Below are 19,795 nucleotides of genomic sequence, written 5' to 3' on the forward strand. Positions count from 1 at the left end.
GTAAACCCAGTAGTTTCTCACAAGGTAAAGTTTACTGATACTGCCAGAGTGCAAAAGTAATATCAAATTTCAGGGGTATCCTAATAAGACAAAAAATGGGAGTAATCATGGGTTGAATTTTTTGAGCACTGCATGTAGTGTAGCATAATGGGAACCTTAAAAGCATAATAGGCTGGTGCCTACCTACCACACTGCTAAGGATCCTTCCTGGGTTGATTGATAAATCAATTTAATGAGATGAGGTTTAAACAAAAGGTTGAAAAGCTTGTGAATGCTGCAGTAGCTACAGTAGATGCTTTCAAGTTTTGTTGAGAGCCAGCTATTGGATATTATCACTAATGTTACATAAGCAACTGCACTTCCTTATTACTTCCTGTACACTATTACTTCCAAGTTAAACATGTCTAAAGGAATTGTAGTATTTTGTAAATCTTGTGCCTAACCTGATTGTCAATCGAATGCACGAAATAGTGCATGATGTCAAGTAATGTGGAAGTAGCAACACTATCTTTACAATAGTACTAGTGCTGTATTTTGTGTTTTTTCTTTCGATTACATGAATCAGTATAATTATATACAATTTTCTGTCTTTTCTAGCCACACAAATGTATTTTTAATAACTGTACACACTGGGTATAGATGTGTATTTAAGCTTTAAAAAGGCCATGAAAAGTTAATTATATGTTTCTGGTTCCTTTCCTGGTCATTTTTTGCTGAATGAATTGCACAATCGCAATGTAACATTTTACATCTGTTAAAAGGTTTTCATGCCTAGCAAATACCCTTTTCTTATAAAGATGCAGAAACCTTGTACATTAACTTTGTTTTCTAAGTATTGCTATGTCAAAAGTAGTGTATCACATCAAAGAGTTGCAAAAAAAAGGTCTGGTCACCTGGTCAATTGACCACAAACATATAATTAACTTTGCATGTCCTCAGCAATACTATAGTACAGTCCTATTGAACTACATAGAGAAAACTGCTGTATGTACATAGTTCGATCTGAAATGTATATTATTTGGTGCAAACTGCACATGATAATTCCCTTGTGCTATCATATGGTGGACAAGGTAATGTTCCACATCTTCCTTCTGTGAAATAAAACAAGAAATCATCTTGGTTAGCTGATGTTCCAGGCACATATTTAAATGCAGTATCCACACAAGTAAATTGAGTACGATGATGATTATAGTGTTCAGCCATAAGATATCCATAATATTCTCTGGTCCATCCTGTTGGGCAGTTGTATTTAGCTGGGAGCATGTAGACTGTAGAACGTTGAGTGACATAGCAAACTGCACAAGGTACATCAAGACTGTGCACTCCATGTACATGACTGTTACTATCAGTTAGTGTTTCATACTCAGCTCCATACATCAGTGATCTATAATACTGATTTCCACTAATTGGAGTGAGAAAGTTTGGATCCAGTGGAAGACATTGTGGATTACTACCACCACCACTTTGTGTATAATCAGATCCTCCTACTCTTCCACTATATACTAGTTCAGCAGTTGATGGACACTTGTCATGTCCCCATCTTACATACACAGCTCCTCCATTCCTCTCTGGTTTGTCACCTTTTACGCCCTTTTGTCCTTTAACTCCTATTTCTCCTTTTAGTCCTCTTGGTCCAGAATCACCTATTCCTCCAGTTTGTCCTATGTATATAATAATCCTCATGGTGAATTAACATTGCGTAATACTTGTACTTGTATGTAACAGAATTAATTGTGTGAATGATTTTATATACTAGCAACCAACAGTTGACTCCTTTTGTTGATCAATTTTTAAAATGTAATTAAATACAGTAGCTTTCCTTATGAAAAACTTGAAGCAATTGCAATACAAAGTTGTGAAACTTAAACACGAGTAAAATTTGTGGATGAAAAAGATACCTCTCACAAATCTGGACACATTGAAATACAGTATCTATGCAGAATGCACACAATATGATTGCATCATAATAAATGTTTATTATGTTATTTTATAAAAGTACATGTAGTCAGGGGTATACTTAGCACATACTGTCAATGTGTGAAATTCATGCAATAGTGCTAATACCTATATGCACATTGCAGACTCAGTGCAAACTGGGGAAACAAATCACCTGGCATAGCTTACTTGACGATTGACAAATATTATACTTGTTACAATTAGCATAATACCTTGCTCTCCTTTAGCTCCTTTCTTACCAGATTCACCAATTTCTCCAGCAGGTCCTCGTAATCCAGTGTCACCTTTATCATTGAAAATGTACATAGACTTAATAACTAAGTGTTTATTGTATTTGTTACACACACACGCTCACACTACACTACAAAGTGTCTGTGCGTGTGTGCGTGTGTGTGTGTGTGTGTGTGGTGTGTATGTGTGGTGTGTGTGTGTGTGTGTGTGTGTGTGTGTGTGTGTGTGTGTGTGTGTGTGTGTGTGTGTGTGTGTGTGTGTGTGTGTGTGTGTGTGTGTGTGTGTGTGTGTGTGTGTGTGTGTGTGTGTGTGTGTGTGTGTGTGTGTGTGTGTGTGTGTGTGTGTGTGTGTGTGTGTGTGTGTGTGTGTGTGTGTGTGTGTGTGTGTGTGTGTGTGTGTGTGTGTGTGTGTGTGTGTGTGTGTGTGTGTGTGTGAGGTGTGTGTGTGAGGTGTGTGTGTGTGTGTGTGTGAGCACGTAAGACAAACTTAGTGTGTGAATATGCACACTGCACTATACCATGCACTCACACTATACACACAAAGCCTCCAGCAGCCATGCAAAACACTACTATTACTACCCAGTGAACCAGTACTGGGATGCCTGTACACCACTCAGCTGGCACTCAGCAAGTATGTGCAGGCAAATTCTCATGGACAGTAATGACTTGCAGGAAGACTGTCCAAGCCTCCTGGAGAGAGCGCATGTCACTTGAAGTACACCCACACCACTAAGTGAGAGAGGAAAGTTGGGAATTTGCTTTCTGTGAACAGGCCGACAGTATGAAGTCAGGTTGAAGTACGTATATTGCAGGTGTAGTGTGTAGATGGTATTCCAAGGTTTCCGGGGCCATGCCCCTAACAAATTAATTTTGAGACTTAAAAATCTCAGAGACTGAATTTTAGACAGTGTGTTTTATGGGTATACGTTTACTTTTTGTTCTGTTAGATAGTTGACTGCTCTATTAGAGTAAAAGTAGGGTCCATGTATATATGCTCCCCCTTTCCACTGATATAGGAAAGCATGAGAGGGAAAGCACAGGAAAAATGTGTAGAAAATGTTAATAGTTAAAAACTGATATATGCAATAATTTATATACACACTCTGTACCTATTAATCCTCTCGGTCCCCTATCACCAGTGTCTCCTCTTGGTCCAGTATCTCCTTTTTGCCCACTATCACCTTTAGTACCTTTTGTCCCATCCAGACCAGCTGCACCTTTGTTTCCTTTTTCTCCAGTGTTCCCTTTGAGTCAGTTTTATAATGCTACAATACACGCACAATTGTGTCAACAAACCTTGAATACCCTTTTCCCCTCTTTCTCCTCTGTATCCTGGATCACCTGTCACACAATAAAGACTGAAATGAAATCTTGTATGTGCTATCACTACCTCATTATAACGGTAAGGAGATCACTGCTTGTTTATAATTTCAAGTAGTAGCTATGTAGCTATTATAGTGAAGATTATTGGTCAAGTATATACTACACTGTATATTAAACAAAAATATTTCTAGTAAGTCTAGGTATCTATGGCAATATACTAAGTAACCCACCTAAAATAAAGCAATCAGTGTGCTGAGAAATTTGGTTAATTTTCCTATTGCCTATGATGTGATTAAAAGTCACTATTTCCATCTCAAGATGCTATGCATTATAGTCATATGATTTTGCTCTAGATCTGTTCATAATTATGTATATGTTTAAGTATTGTCGTGAGTACCATATGATAAATACAGCATGAGGCACATGGCCGAGTGTTTATTAGCAAAGAGGCCATATTTTATGAAATTCAAAGTACGCTTTTTCCTTTGATCTCGCCCACGCAAAGTTCTATAAATCCAAAAATGTTAGCTAATAACTGAAAATACACATTTTAGTTTGTGTTAACATACAGTAAATTGAAAATAATAATGTGATTAATATGTTGTATCATTATGATAGATACTCCATGAAGTTGCCTATTGGAACTCCTAATTCAAGCTATAACTTGAAACATACCTGTTTGGATATAGTTGACATTTTCATAATATAAATACATTGTGAAATTTTAAAGAAAATGGGACAACTATGCCTGCATCAAATATGCCAGCGTAATACTAAATGCATAATAGGCTACAGTGCTATGCCCACAATCTTATAGCATCATAATTCAAATCTAAATATGGAGCTTAATTTCTTGAAAATAGATTGATTTTCCCTAATAGAGCTAAAATAGAAACTGCAGCAAAGCACTCAAATGCATTGTAATAGTTCCTAGTATCAATACTCTCTAATAGAACAGTCACTTTGTAGTGAAATACTCTGATAGAACATTCACTGATAAAAATATTCAAAAAAATGTTGCTAATCTAGAGGCATAATGCAAGCATAAAAGGATTAAGGGAACACTGAAGAGCATATTAGGTGAAAAATTTGGGTTATTCCTAAAAGCATTTTGGACTTGGGCTAGGGACAATAATTATGTATCTACTATATATAGCTAGGGTAGAAAGATCCTTTTAAGAACCGGACGATACACTTAAATTGATTGGGATACCACCAAATGGCTAGAGATTGCATAAGGTACTGGTATGGAAAAAGTGCTCTGCAACAAGCTATGCAGTAGCTGTCAAATCTTTGATTCTGAGTAATGTTTCTATACAGTGGAACGCCTGAATTTATGAGAATACTGAACTCTACACAGTGGAGTATATAATACTCAAAATAATTTAACAGTGTACATACGTATATCCAAATATTTTGTAACTGATCTGGATTTAAGAAAAAGGGTCTATCACAATCTTCAATTTGCCACATGTGATGACTCATATAACTCCAGATTGGAAACGGCTATTGACTTGAAATATGGTCAGTAGTGAGCACTAACATAGCTTAATGGATGAAATTTTTTTCAGGATAATATATTTCTTGAGGTATGGTCTTCTGACTTCATACTGTAGAATTGGATGCGTGTGGAAGACCAGTTTTCGCAAATCCAGTCACATATAAGACACACGTGTTCAGCGAATGGAGGTTCCTGATTATGACAAGAAAAGTTAGGGGACTCAGTACAATGAGCGCACAAACATTTTGCTGAAGTGCATCAGTAAAGCAGTATAGTAGGGGACATGTGTCCTTAAGAAAATAATGTTTAAGATTCAATAATTCAAAGCAGTTTCTAAAACATAATTATCTTTATAGATGCTTTATTAGAATGCGTGACTGCGTGCTTTATTGCAGTATGTATCTCAATCATTGTACATGTGAGAATACCAGTTGCTAGGGCTCAATGCCTGCCACCTCTCAAAATTCTACCACTTGGCTGAAAGAATTTGTGTCCACAAAACTAAAAGCAGTTGGAGCTAGGAATGAACGTTAACACTGTACTATAAAATATCATTGGTATCAAATCTTTATCATTTAATTGATCTCTATATACATTCAGTATTGTTGCATTCCTAATTAGTGCCTTTTAACTCTAAAAAGCTAATAATATCACTTCATCCAAACTAACTGTTGAACAAGGTGGCCACATTACTTCACAATTGTGACTGAGTCTTCACAATTGTGATTGTGACCTTTTCCAAGCACAGTGGCGATCCGTACAAGCGGTCTGAGACCCCAATGGAGGGAGCTCTGGCCAGCTAAGGAATAGCTGTGTGTGAGTGTACAGCTCTCTTGAGTCGAATAAAGACATGTGCTATGTAAATTGCTTTTCATTTTAGCCAGTTTTGACACATTAATGACTCATAACTTGACCTAATTTATCCTCATATGCCTTCCTCTTCAGTTTTTAAGTGTACAGTGGAATATTTAGCTACATTACAGGTGTACCTATTATTCCCTTTGGTCCTCGATCGCCAGTGTCACCTCTTGGTCCTGGAGGACCAACATCTCCTTTACGTCCTTGTTTCCCTTCATCTCCTATTGGACCAGGAGGACCCCTGGGACCTGGTGCACCATCTTTACATTTACGATCATCCCCTGATTGTCTCTTCGTGATGTCATGAGTGGAAACAGTGTTGTCAAAACTATTAGTTTTCAGGGACTAATAAAAGTGAGATTATGTTATGTAATTATATACACGTACACATAATAATGCCATGTAGTTAGGAAGCAGTGCATCTGGCTGTGCATATTTAACCAATTCAGCTTTTAAATTAGATAGCCATTTTAAAACGACTACAGTAACTCAAATGTGACATCTACTATCTTATGTATAGCTATTCCTCTTCCAATATTATCTGAGCAGTCAATACATAAGTATATTTGTCCTAGTGGGTGTACCACATTGATAAAGGCACACGACATATGTAAGTACTGAACTATACTTTTATTTGTTTGAGATTATTGATGGGGATACAAGCACACACAATATTTACAGGGTAAACTATACTCTGTTGAGATTATTAGTGTTCTATAAACTGGTGCTCTGTTATGGTAATTCATTAATATAGTTAGCACACTGTCAATTAGCAATGCTGAATTAACCTCAACTAGCTGGATAGACTGTCATCATCATAAACTGCCGATAGCCTTCATGTGGTATGGTTGAGAGTGTGCATATCAGTATTTTAGTCAAAAATGCAGCAAGTTATACTTACTCTCACATAAAAAAATATAATATATATATTGGCCACCTGCTTACAACACATTGCACATGATTACATGGATTTCTTGTCTTCACCCCCCCCACCCCTCCATCAAACTTATTTACCCACCCCCTCATATATGATGTAGTAGAGGATTCAAGAACCTGAGTCCCAGATAGTGATTACCCATTCCTCACTAGGCCACTGAGAGTAGGCAATGAAGTATCAAGGGGGCATGATGAACTAGCTAGGCCATGGACAGAAAAAAAGCCACAAACAGAAAACAGCAGACGAGAGTGTTGCAACTATTCATGTACTGTGTCATGTACAATACTTCATTCTTATAGGCTATGTCTCATCTCTGTTTAGTTATCAATGCAGGGATCAGTGTCCTGGTTATTGGGTACAGTGGTACAGTGTGGGGTTCCTATGTATGTGTGGCTTGGCGGGAAAGGCTGTAGCCTTCCTATGGCCTTAGAAGTTTGTGTGGCTTTAAAGTTGGGAACTCCAAGTATTTCGCCCCCAAGCCTCATGCAATTGGGAGCCACAATTTGTGGCTTATCATATCAATGATTCTATTGCAAAAATTGTATAGGAAAACCATGGAACCCTGCACAACTACCAAAACTAAACCACCATTATTGGACGGCGATGGACAAGTGAACAATATCAGCTTGAAATAAATGGCTGATTGTTCAGGGTTCTTTATTTAATGACCAACATTAATAAATTTTAACAAGGCTTTACCTTCGTGCACAACATAATACATGAAAGTCTGTTCAGTTGACAATGCTACTTGTGTAACTTGCAGTGTTTGCTTCATGAAGCTATTTCCATGGAATACTTGTTTGCATCATATAACTATTAGTAACTAGGAAGCATAATAGACTAGTGTGCGCACTGTGCAGTATGTGTGGCTAGCTGAAGACCCATTTTCAGAGGTGCTTATAATCTCTAATTGGTATATACTTCATAAGAGGTGTCATGATGATGAAAAGTGGATTGGCCATGCATGGCTTCAACCTGTGTTTGCAGAGGCATCTAGTACAAGTATAGAATGTATAAACATTGAGAGAAGTGCATAAAATTTCAAAGTCCAGACAGGTTCCTTGAGTCCAAGGTCTACTGTTTATACACACAGTCTGCAGCATGATCATGCACTATTTAGTTCAGTTATCCATGAAACCATACACTATGCCACCACAGCAACTCACACTATGAATTTACCAATATTAGATGAAAACTAGTCCATCACTACATTACTCAGCAATGAATAATCTATGCTCTGAATGGAAAGCAGTACAATGGCTGGGCTGAATCACCATTGATACACCACACACTTCACCACCAGATTGTTCATGCAATACTGCATACTAATAGTGGACGTAATTCCTTTAAAATTGTCTGGAATTTAAGGGTTGGTGTAGAAATTATCTGACTGTTTAATTGTATGCATGCGTGCTCTATTAGAGTAGTTCACCGCTCTATTCAAACTTAAAATCTATATTATAGTGGCTAAACTACCTTTAGAATAAAGGTTAGAAGGGCCCTAGCATATTTGCAGTGTAAGCCCACCCTTTTGTAATGCTTTTTATTTTTCAGTATAATATCCCAAGCAGAAGGGATATAGTTTGCAGTGGTCACATTCTGTTTGTACTAATAATTAGATGTTATGTGTTTAACAGGATGAAGATCTGAACTTCTGTTAACAGGGGGTCTGCTAACATAATCCCAGCCCAGATGCAGTATCTCCTGTTAACTTTAAAGATGCTTTAAAGCTTACTAGATAGCATACAAACCCAAGTATCAAATTGGTAGTTGAATCTAGTCCAGCTACATATTTAGCTTAAAGAAGTTATTCTTCAGAACGGTCTTTCAAAAGTAGCAATAAAGAATTGATTCTTATCATTCTGCACCTATACATAGAAGGTATATACCTTTTTTACTTATAAAAAAAACAACAACAATATAATAGGTATAAGGCAGGGTGGTTGACATAATGCACTGTGTAGCTCAAGAAAAAGATTTGTAATTTTTGTTCACCCACTGGTCTTTTTTCCTTACAATTTGAAGAAATCATTGTGAATATTGTGTTGGAGTATTTGATGGTCTGTTAACCTTAGCAGCTTCGATTTAATCTATACCAAAACAACCAAGCTGTGAGAAAAGGGTATGGCTCTCTGAAGTCACACCGTAGAGAGGTCAGCTATACATGTCCCCAACTCTCTACAGGGTGACTTGGTTGTATAAAGCTGAGCTCTCCACAGGATGACTTGTTTGTAGCTGAAATCTCTACAGGGAAGCTGATAATATATTGCAAGTGAATTCTTGTGATGTAGCTGAAATCTCAAAATGATGACTTGCTGTGGAGCTGAATTCTCTACAGGGGGATCTGTTTATAGCTAACTCTCTACATGGTGACTTGTTTGTAGCTGAGCTTTCTACAAGGTGAGCTGAAATGATAGTGAAATCTCTATATGGGGTGACAGCTGGATTGCAATATAGGTATTGTGATAAGCATTCATGGGATGCTGCCAAAATGAAATTTATAGTGTCAATATGTTGTATGCATGTCCATTGTTCACTAGTATAATAGTAGCTGCATTGACTTTTATATTAATGTTTGTTTTTGCAGTTTCACTGTTATTGATGGCTACTTACCTACGCCTGTAGAGTTCCATATAAATTGATTCAATATGTAGAGGGTTTAGTCAACACAATTAAGATTCTATAGCATCCTTGTGTACGAGCAGCCCCCGTAAGTTAAGAAAGTGTAACATATGCATGCTGATATTATAGACTGGTATCCATACATACCAAACAGCACAGTGCATATTCAGAAGTCATAATTGTATACATTTGGTATACAGTATGTGAATTTTGTACTTTTGAATTGATTTCATAGTAATGTATTATATGCATACATTTTATATGTAAACTTTTTACCAGTAAATATGTCACCATTTTTTCATAGTTAGTTACTCAGGATAGAATGGATACAATATTGCTGTTATCATTGTTGGCAGTAGTACATCAAATAACATTTGCGGCTGTAATTTACAAAAATACTACAAATTTTGCCGACATCCACAGCTACAATGTCAGCAATTCTCAATTGCATTTAGAGCCAGGAAATTATCACTTACACAGCAGTCTGGTTTTTGATAAAATAAACAATTTTAGCTTGACTGGTGTTAACTGCAAGATCATTTGCACTTCACCAGGAGTGGGTATTATTGTGACTAATGTTACTAATTTTACACTACAAAATATCACCTTGGAAAATTGTGGAATAGACTACACAGAGAATCTTCATTCTCATATTGGTTATGATTATATCAGCTTTTCTGATTACAAGGGATCACTTATCTTTCATGACTGTACAGCAGTATTGATCAGCAATGTTAAAATAGTAGTCATCCCAGGTAACACTGGAATACTAGCTGTTAACCTTAACAGCTTGTCAACATTTATCAGTGTTAGCATTTTACTCAACTGTTCAGATTTCCTGGAGCTCCAAAGCCGTCAAGCACAAGTAAATGGTATTTTAATGTACAATTATAATAACACAGACACAGAGGGAAATAGTTTAGAAAATGTTAGATATGTAATACACAATTTGCAGTATAAATCAACTGAAGAATGTGCTCCCCTATCACAATATGTACTAGGAATATTGTTATTTCAGAAAAATTATAATGTTTCTTTTATCATACAAAATACCAGATTTAATGGCCTACACAACACCAGTGCACTGTATTATTATGGTGAAGCATGTGGAATTGGTGTGCACAGTAACTTAGACATAAATGATGTTGTGGTTTCTAATAACTTTGGGAATCCTCAGCTAAAAATGTTTCAAATTGTACTTTACAACCGTGGATGTTTTAATACTGCTATCAATAGAAAACTGTACAGTAAGCAACAGTACAATAATATCACCTTTTTGAATTGTAACTTTACAAACAACACAAATTTGAGATCTATGATTCATATCGCACCAGCAAGCACAAGGGCCATCACTGGATACTTTACTATTAACAATACAAGGTTTTGTTACAATCAAGATTCCCATTACATAAATGTTGAACGTTCTGTAGAAATTATCTGGCAACTAACCATTTACATCAGAGTAAGCAACACAATTGTATCAGCAAACAATCATGGTAATGGCTATGATTTAATTTCTGTCACCAATGGTGCTTTGATTCTATCATCTTCAAAGCTAAATAATAACCAATATTACCAAAATATTATTAAACTTCACATGACTCCAATATTTTTTAAAACATCTGTTGAAATTTTAAACAATTTTGCTAGACATATTCTTAGAGCCTCAAAAGATGGCTCTTACTTTACAATGACAGACAATGCAGTTGTAAATATAACCAACAATACTGTGTACTTAGTTGCAAAACAGGAACACAGGTTTGGAGTTGATAGGCAACGTATCTGTGCGATACAGTTCTACAATAAGTATGGCAACATGGATAAGAAGATGGACAATGTGAGTGCCACTTTTCAACTTAACATAGCTGGTAACTTGTATATGATATCCAAATATTATCAGGTCAATGACAAGTCACTTCAAAACTGTACATGGATAGCTGACTCTGCATTTTATAATGCTAGGTCAGAAGATGTGTACAACAGAACGTTGACCATGAGAAACAGTGTAATTGGTAATGGCACTAAAAGACCCATTCCTCTTAGTGTGTGCCCATGTTCAAACAATTTTGATGAAGGAGGGAATTGCAGCTCTGCTGACCTAGGAAGGTTGTCTGCTGGGCAAACATTACATGTTAATTTTACTGTGCCAAGGTACTCAAGAAGTGAATTATTACAAATAGGTACAGTCACCTTAGTAGTTGAGAACTCAGCAGATGACAATTGTATTATTGTAGACTCATCTCAGCTGTCACAAACCCACATAAATAGCAGTTGTAATGAGTATAGCTACACAATTTGGCCACAGCAGTATAACACTTCTCTATGTAAACTGTTTGTGGGATTACTGGGTAAACCAGAGATGTTTTTCATACAAATAAAGCCTTGTCCAATGGGGTTTACACGTCAGGAAGATAGACGGGCTTGCTATTGTGATCAAATATTAAATTCCAAGATCTTGTCAATCACATCCTGTAACTTAGATGATGAGACTGTTTTACGTCCAGCAAAGAGCTGGATATCAGCTAGTACCGTTAATAATAATCACTCCTATCATGTTTCTCCATATTGCCCATTTGACTATTGTTCACCTCATTCATTGCATCTTAACCTATCAAATCCTGACTCACAGTGTCAGTTCAACAGGACTGGTGTGTTATGTGGACAATGTCAACATGGTCTCAGTACTGTGTTTGGTTCATCTCAATGTGAACACTGCTCCAATTATTATTTGTTTATCATAATACCTATAGCAATAGCAGGCATTGTATTGGTAACAATACTGTTTACTTTCAATCTCACTGTCATCAATGGTACAATTAACACTTTTATTTTCTATGTAAACATTCTCAGCATCAACATGTCAATGTTTTCATCAAGTTGTCAGCCTGTGTCATGCACAGTTGTCTCCTTGGTGAATCTTGACTTGGGAATAGAAACATGTTTCTACAATGGTATGGATGACTATGCTAAGACATGGCTACAACTCTGCTTTCCTACCTATCTCATATTGATAGCCATTGTACTCATCCTAACAAGTCGCTATTTTGCTATGGTACAAAGAATTACTGCACACAGAGCTCTACTAGTGCTAGCAACACTATTTCTATTGTCCTACACTAAGATATTGAGGGTAGTCTGTAATGTATTGTTTTGGTACACGAAAGTGACACACTTACCTAGCAATAAGTATAAACTTACATGGCTGGTAGATACCACTGCTGAAATCTTTGGATTTAAGTTTTTAATGCTGTTTATCATCTGCTTAATTCTTCTCCTTGTTTTGCTTCCATTCAACACCATTCTTCTTTTTGCTAGAAGCAAAGTTTTGTCTAAAGTAAGACTCATCAACACATTTAAGCCACTACTAGATGCTTATTTCGCTCCTTACAAAGACAAACATTTTTACTGGAGTGGTCTGCAACTTTTAATCAGGATATTGATCTACAGTTTTACAGCATTAGACAAAGATTATAAAGTTACTGCAATAACAATGGTAATCACAGGCTTACTCTGTATTCAAGGGATTTTGCAGCCATTTAAGAACAACTTAAACAACATCCAAGAATCAGTGATCCTCTTTACCTTACTTGCAATCCATGTGGCTACATACACTGAAACCAAATTATTGGACATTTCCTTAGTGCAGATACTAACAATTCTTTCTCTAGTGTATTGGATTATCATTATTGGCTTTCTTTGCTGTAAGAGTAAATGCAGTGGAAAGATTAGTCAGTGCATGACAATACTAAGTAAACAACAACTACTGTGTTTCTATACAAAATGGACTAATAAAAGTATGGATACAGAGAACCATGGCACAAGGTTGAAGACTCTAAGAAGAACTTCATCAGACATGTATAGTAAATTTCAGGAGCCATTAATAGAATTTGACACCTGAAACTACATACATTCATGCATAAAATTAACTACCATTGGCTTTGCATATATTAAGCATTTTACAGTACTAAGTATATTATGCAGTATACTTATGAATTAACACTACTTATAATTGTATGTAGTTACTAGGTAATATAACGTACATTGAATTGGATAAACAATTATTAATAGGATAATATTCAAATTTGAATGCTTGATATTTGTTAAAAGGTGTACATATTTTTCATATGCCACTCTTATAATTTAGAACTGTATGTACTTGGACTGTAGTACAGTAGATCTTGGCCTCAATATCAGTTCATGGTAGACTGGTGTATGCTAGATCAGTGACCAGTGAAGATATTACTGATCTACTTACATATCATTAGTTCGTTGTTAGCTACATTTGAATAATTGGATCAAAAATGAAGCTGCTTCAAAATCACATCAAAGACGGTTTTAAGGATGGTATATAGTTGCACTGTATCAGTAAAACAATCTGTGCTTATTGCTACTATACATAGCTATAATTATCACTGCATAAAATCTGCCAGAACATGCAACTGTAATACAACCATAGCATAAGTATACAGAATTATGCAGTAGCTTCTATACGATCAATAGATCAATTTGGAGGCCTATAGACACAGCAAGCAATTAGTGATTATGTGTTTGATAGCTTTATTTTAGACAGTTACTTCCTAGGTGCCAGTGTATATATGACAGGCAATGAAGACACCACCATAACCATGCATTCTCTCTATCGCATTGTATATAGACAACACTTGAAAGCATTATTTTATCCTCTCCAAATGATATAATCTGGATTGCTGACGACTTCAACCTCCCTGACATAAATTGGACTGATTCTAATATTGTAATAATTCGAAGCAACTACCCTCTACTACTAAATTGCGCATTTATGGACTTTCTGAATACTTTTGGACTCAGTCAGATTGCTGACTTTCCAACCAGATTAAACAACACACTATAAATCGTTTTAATCAATAGACCCTCTTTAATTAATTACTGTACACTGGTATCTTTGACCACGAATCTGTTCTGATTGACTCCAACATGTATCTTTGCCCTCTACTGTTAAATAGCACATTTCTGGACTTTGTGAATACTTTTGGACTCAATCAGATTGCTGACTTTCCAACCAGATTAAACAACACACTATAGATATCTTTTTAACTAATAGACCCACTTTAATTAAGTACTGTACACCGGTATCTCTGACCACAAAGCTGTTCTGACTGAATCCAACATTAGTATCTTTGTGCAAACATAACCGAGAAGAAAACTTTGTCTGTGGAATAGAGCAGGCCCTATAGCTTCCTTCTTTTATGACTTTAGCAATGAATACCAGTTGTGGACTGACTTTAAATCTGCTTGTCACTTCTGTATGGACACTTTGGTTCCTAGCAAGTTATCTTTGAACAAGACATCAAACGAACCAACCATGGATCACCACCTAAACTAAACCAAGAGACTGCATAGATAAAAGAAGCAAGCTTATGCTCAGTATTGCAGATCATGCTCACCCATAGCTACTGCCTGGCAATATTATAAAATGCTTAAAGACATTGACACCTACAAATAATGTAAAATTTAGATTGCTAGGGGCAACAGTTGAATTTTTCATTATTATGAAATGTGTCTATTGGAGTAAGTATGATGGATCCTGGTGCTCTATGAACTTCTTAAGTTGCTAGGAACTGGGAGACATCAGCATATAATTAAAGAAAGTAGGCTGAATATCAGGACAAGGCTTTCATCTGTTGTTAGAGTACTGGGTGTGTCTTCAGTGGTAAACACTGAGCTAAGTAATCAGCTTTGTGAGAAGATTCAGTGATGTTATGACCATTATGTGACAATGGGGTACTCCAATGTGATCCAATTTTGCCTTAATGACCACAGTTTTTTTAAAATTAGTTGTGGGACTGGAGTCAATTGAACTTCGAAAAGGAGTCATTATAGGCTTGACAGCATTCTTTTTGAGCTAGACTTTGAAAAAGTTTTAATAGAATAGCATAAATAAGTCATGAGATAAATTATATGACATTTTGAAGTTGCAATTTTTCCATACATTGTCAATGAGAGTGGCAACAGTTGCCCCTTCTCAGTAATCACACAAATCATGGGATTCAAGTAATGTCATATCTTATGACCTATATACACTATCCATTAAAACTTGGAGAGATTATTGTTGACATTCACACCTACAAATTATGTAGAGATAAATGCACTTTTGAACTTTTACTTTTTGCATACATTGAAATACCTCATTTTTGTGATTGCCCAGAAGGGGCAACTGAAACCTTCTCACATAGATATGTATGGGAAAACCACAAATTTCAAAATGTTATGTCTTATGACATATATATGCTATTCTTTCAAAATTTGGAGAAGTTACTTTAGGCATCATCACCTAATAATACTGGGAAATTCAGGTTGCTAGGGGCAACGGTTACTTTTATACGCTATAAAGCCTTATTATGGAATTTGTCTATTAGTCTCTGTTCTGGTATTAACTCTGATCTTCATTTATTCATCATTCCACCATGGAGAACCCTGGACTGGAAACATGCTAATATTGTACCTATATTCAAAAAGGAGACAAAACACTTGAATCCAAGACAGGCCAATATCACTATTAGTCTAACCAGTATCAGCTGCAAGCTAGGTTATGAAGTACCTATTCCACACTCATCTCTTATCTTACCTAGAATCAATAGATATACTGCACTCTGTGACCAGCAACATGGCTTCTGACCTAGAAGATGATGCAAATCACAATTTAATACTGTCTACTGTAAATAACATTAAGTCTCTTGACTCTGGCTTCAAACTGATATCATCTATCTAAAGCATTTGATAAAAGTCCCACATCACCGTTTATGTAACAAAATTAGTTATCTTACTACGGTGTTAGAGGAAAATTACTAGCATGGCTACAAAACTTTCTCATCAACAATGAGTGACTCGTACACAGTCAATTCTGGTGTCCCCAAAGGAACAATCTTAGCCCCTCTGTTATTTTATGTTATATTAATTAACGACCTACCAATATCAATCAATGCCAACATTGGTCTGTATGCTGATGATACCATACTTTACAGCATTATTCACTCTACATAAACTTCTTTGATGGAGATGTCATTAACAGTGTACACTGTAGTTATAGGTGATGGGTTGGGTGATTCTCATGAATACACTTTTATTGGGATTAAAACATATACCAGGCCTGGTTCCCCATTGCGATTAGAAGTTGGGATCATTTTGGAGTGATAAACAATCAGATATCACCAATGATTTGTCATGGTCCACACATTAATTCACTAACTTCACATCCAAGGCTCTGTCTGACAGCGAAATAAAGCATTCCTATATACAAAGAAATCTGCCAACTCAAATTAAATTGAAACCATGATAGGACCAATTTTAGAATAAGCCAACCCTGTCTGGTTCCCTCACACCAGAAGAGACACTGATAAGATAAATTAGTACAAAGGCAATCTGCCAGATTCATTATGACTGACTTATCACACTTCAGTCTTGTAACCAACATCAATGGCGGATCCAGGATGGGGCATTTGGGGCAAATTCCCCCTCCCTTCAAGAAATTGAATACAAAATCGAGATACTCTAATAGAGCAGTCGATTACTCTAATAAAACAGTCACAATGTTCATGAGGCAGTGTATATAGCTTACCTATGAAGCTATAAATAGGATTTTATTTTACATAACATACGTGATAGAATATATTTGGTAAAGGATAACTAGCTATTATTGTAGTGACCTTTTTTTTTTTTTTTTTGGTCTTCAACTGTTTTTCAGCAAGGTGGCCCCCCTCTTTCCAAACTCTGGATCCGCCCCTGAACATTCCCACTGACCTTAACCTAAAACACTGCAGATAAGTACTCAGCATCACCATCCTCTACAAAATTGTACAATTCAGTGGCGGATTTAGGGGGTTTCAAGGTTTCCACGGAAACCCCCTTTGAAAAATGATTATGTAACAAATAAATGTTTTAATTATTGCGGCGTGCGCCTCGATTGAGATACTCAAAGGCCCCTATTTGGTGGTTATTAGTTTCTCATCCAGTCTTTCTGAACATTATGATGCGGGTGGGGGGGCATTACCATTAGGCCATTATAATATTAATACACTGATGTACAGACCTTGACCAAATTTTCGTTCTTTCTCCCACAAATTAACATTAAGTTGGTTTTTAGTTAATCGTGCTCCGGTAGCAACTTCATCATAGCAGGGTTTCATTTGACTGCTGAAAAAACAGTCAAAAATGGAATCTAAACAACTGCTCTCCTGGCGATGTATCAGTGCACTGTAGCGTTAATTTTAAAACGTCATCCTGCAAAATTATGACGGCTTGCATTGGTATCACGTGTTCTTCTGAGGATGCACAGAGTAAAATAATGGCTTACCATGCGGTAGCCTAAGAAGGATGGGGGCGGTGGATGAGAAACTAATAATCACCAAATAGGGGCCTAATAGAGCAGTCACAGTAGCTATTAAAGCAAGTTATTTAAGGTATTTAATGTACTATATCAATAGGCTGTGACCCTTTTTTTTTGGTCTCACCTTACCAAACCAGACAATGTAGTGCAGACTTTTGCGTATCTCATGTCAGTGTATCTCTCCACCTTCTAAACTGGAAACCCCCTTTATAAATTTCTAGATCCACCACTGTTCATAATCTCATCGTTATATCTCCTGTTGATTTAATCCCTGTCACTTCTAACACCAGAGGATGTGACCAAAGATCATCATATCTATGCAAGGAAAAATCAGTACAGTAACTCATTCATCCCTAGATCAGTGGAATTCACTCCAACCTGACCTAATCCAACAACAATCATTACAAATTTTTAAGCATCAACTGAAACTATTACTTCCCCTACCAATCAGTAACCCCATAATCAATCGTGTAACTGTTGTAAATCATACTGTATATATGTATGTTCACGTGTGCGTTAATCCTCAGTCTGAGGCTGAACATCTTTGGAAATAATAAAATCCACGAACAGCATTTATTTAACTGTTTTAGATGGGATTTTAATTTATCTATACATAGACTACTTTGCTGTGTCCACACCACTAAAAGTACTTGAGCACCTGTTAAAATATTTCGCAGAATTTGTTGTGATTCAAGGTGCTGACTAATTAATGATTCTGATCATTGTAAAACTGATTGGTGTAGCTAACTAGCTAGTTTGGAATGCCTCATTTTGATCATAAACTGAATATTTGAGTTGTACAATGTGACTAGCTAACTAGCCACAAATATAAATAGCTAGCTAAATAGCAAAAAGCTCAAACTGATCAACAATTATCAGGTAGATGATAGACCATGAACAAACTACAACTGTTTGTGACACTTCATGTGCAACTAGCTAACTAATTATTAATCTCAAAATCTTGTCGGCCGGATTGGAGGCGAAGCCAGACTAAGGATTGGTCACCGTGTCAGGTCAACGCGTGAAATATTAATTAGTGAGAAATTCTAAAGATGGAAAGAGAACAATTTCGAGTAGATGCTACCTTCTTTACTCTTCCAGCAGAGATATTGGTTTACATAATATCTTTTGTGACACCGCTACGTGAAAGGCTGAAACTGCAATACGTTTCACGGAGACTAAAAAGTGCGTGTGAAACACCGTCACTGTGGAGGGACTTTGTATGGCCATATTACCACAGTAGTGATGAAACTTGTGTGGTTAACTTGTTGAAAACGTTTGGACAGCACGTGAAACAACTGTCCTTTCCTGATCACGTGCTGCCAGTATCAAATTGCTTGGTGAGTACTTTGGCATGTTGCAGTAATACGGTACACCTTAGTCTACCAACCGCTGACACATTAGATATTGATGGCTTAGAAAATATTTTACTATCCATGAAACACTTACAGAGTCTAGACGTTCAGTGGGGGGGTTACATCAAAGAGATACTGGAGCTAATTATATCCTGTAATATAAATTTGAAGGTGCTCACATTGAGAGAGATGTATTTAAATCGTCAATTCTTAAGTGGGTCAAGTTTTACTGCAGTTGTGGAGCCGTGGTTACATTACTGGACAACAAAAGGTTTTGTACCTCGTAAACTAAATCTTGTTTTAAAATACCTGTATGACGTTGACGCTGTGCTGAGAGATAAATTGTTGTTAGAGTCTCACAGGTCATTATCGAATCCTTTAGTTAGTGGGTCTGGTCAACTCAAGGTGTTTGATATTGTGAAAATGCCGATGGACCTTGTACCTATATTACCTATACTAGAATTAGAGTTTGGTAAAGGGGCTGTTCTTCCATGTGTGGATGGTAACCTTTGTGGATTTTCAGGACCAGGTTGGTTGTTATTAACTCACACTACATATCGCAATAAGGTGATATACAAAGCATTCTTACAAGGAAGTTCACTAGTTGTTCAAGGGAATCATACCTTTTCAAATCTTGAATTTCTAACTGAA

At 36.5% G+C, this 19,795-nt stretch overlaps 2 protein-coding genes and 1 long non-coding RNA gene across 3 annotated transcripts; 1 reads left to right on the plus strand and 2 right to left on the minus strand.

Moving 5' to 3' along the window:
• Window positions 1-606: 606 nt before the first annotated feature.
• Window positions 607-6,270, minus strand: LOC136247877 (short-chain collagen C4-like). Its single transcript, XM_066039700.1, has 6 exons — window positions 6,256-6,270; window positions 6,000-6,213; window positions 3,483-3,527; window positions 3,296-3,430; window positions 2,169-2,240; window positions 607-1,661 (listed from the first exon to the last, which is right to left on the minus strand). Exons 1-6 carry the CDS (start codon window positions 6,268-6,270, stop codon window positions 1,015-1,017), a joined length of 1,128 nt encoding a protein of 375 aa, XP_065895772.1. The 3' UTR covers window positions 607-1,014.
• A 3,151-nt stretch (window positions 6,271-9,421) lies between these two features.
• Window positions 9,422-13,603, plus strand: LOC136237756 (uncharacterized). Its single transcript, XM_066027972.1, has 2 exons — window positions 9,422-9,515; window positions 9,732-13,603. The coding sequence occupies exon 2, from the start codon at window positions 9,750-9,752 to the stop codon at window positions 13,323-13,325; it is 3,576 nt and encodes a 1,191-aa protein (XP_065884044.1). The 5' UTR covers window positions 9,422-9,515; window positions 9,732-9,749; the 3' UTR covers window positions 13,326-13,603.
• Window positions 10,999-18,494, minus strand: LOC136237764 (uncharacterized). The gene is made up of 4 exons (XR_010692591.1): window positions 17,914-18,494; window positions 12,929-13,126; window positions 12,227-12,868; window positions 10,999-12,171 (listed from the first exon to the last, which is right to left on the minus strand). It is a non-coding gene; the product is annotated as an uncharacterized lncRNA (long non-coding RNA).
• Window positions 18,495-19,795: the final 1,301 nt, after the last annotated feature.

The sequence above is a fragment of the Dysidea avara genome, chromosome 1 (genome assembly GCF_963678975.1).
Source record: "Dysidea avara chromosome 1, odDysAvar1.4, whole genome shotgun sequence".
In the NCBI taxonomy this organism is placed as follows: domain Eukaryota; kingdom Metazoa; phylum Porifera; class Demospongiae; order Dictyoceratida; family Dysideidae; genus Dysidea; species Dysidea avara.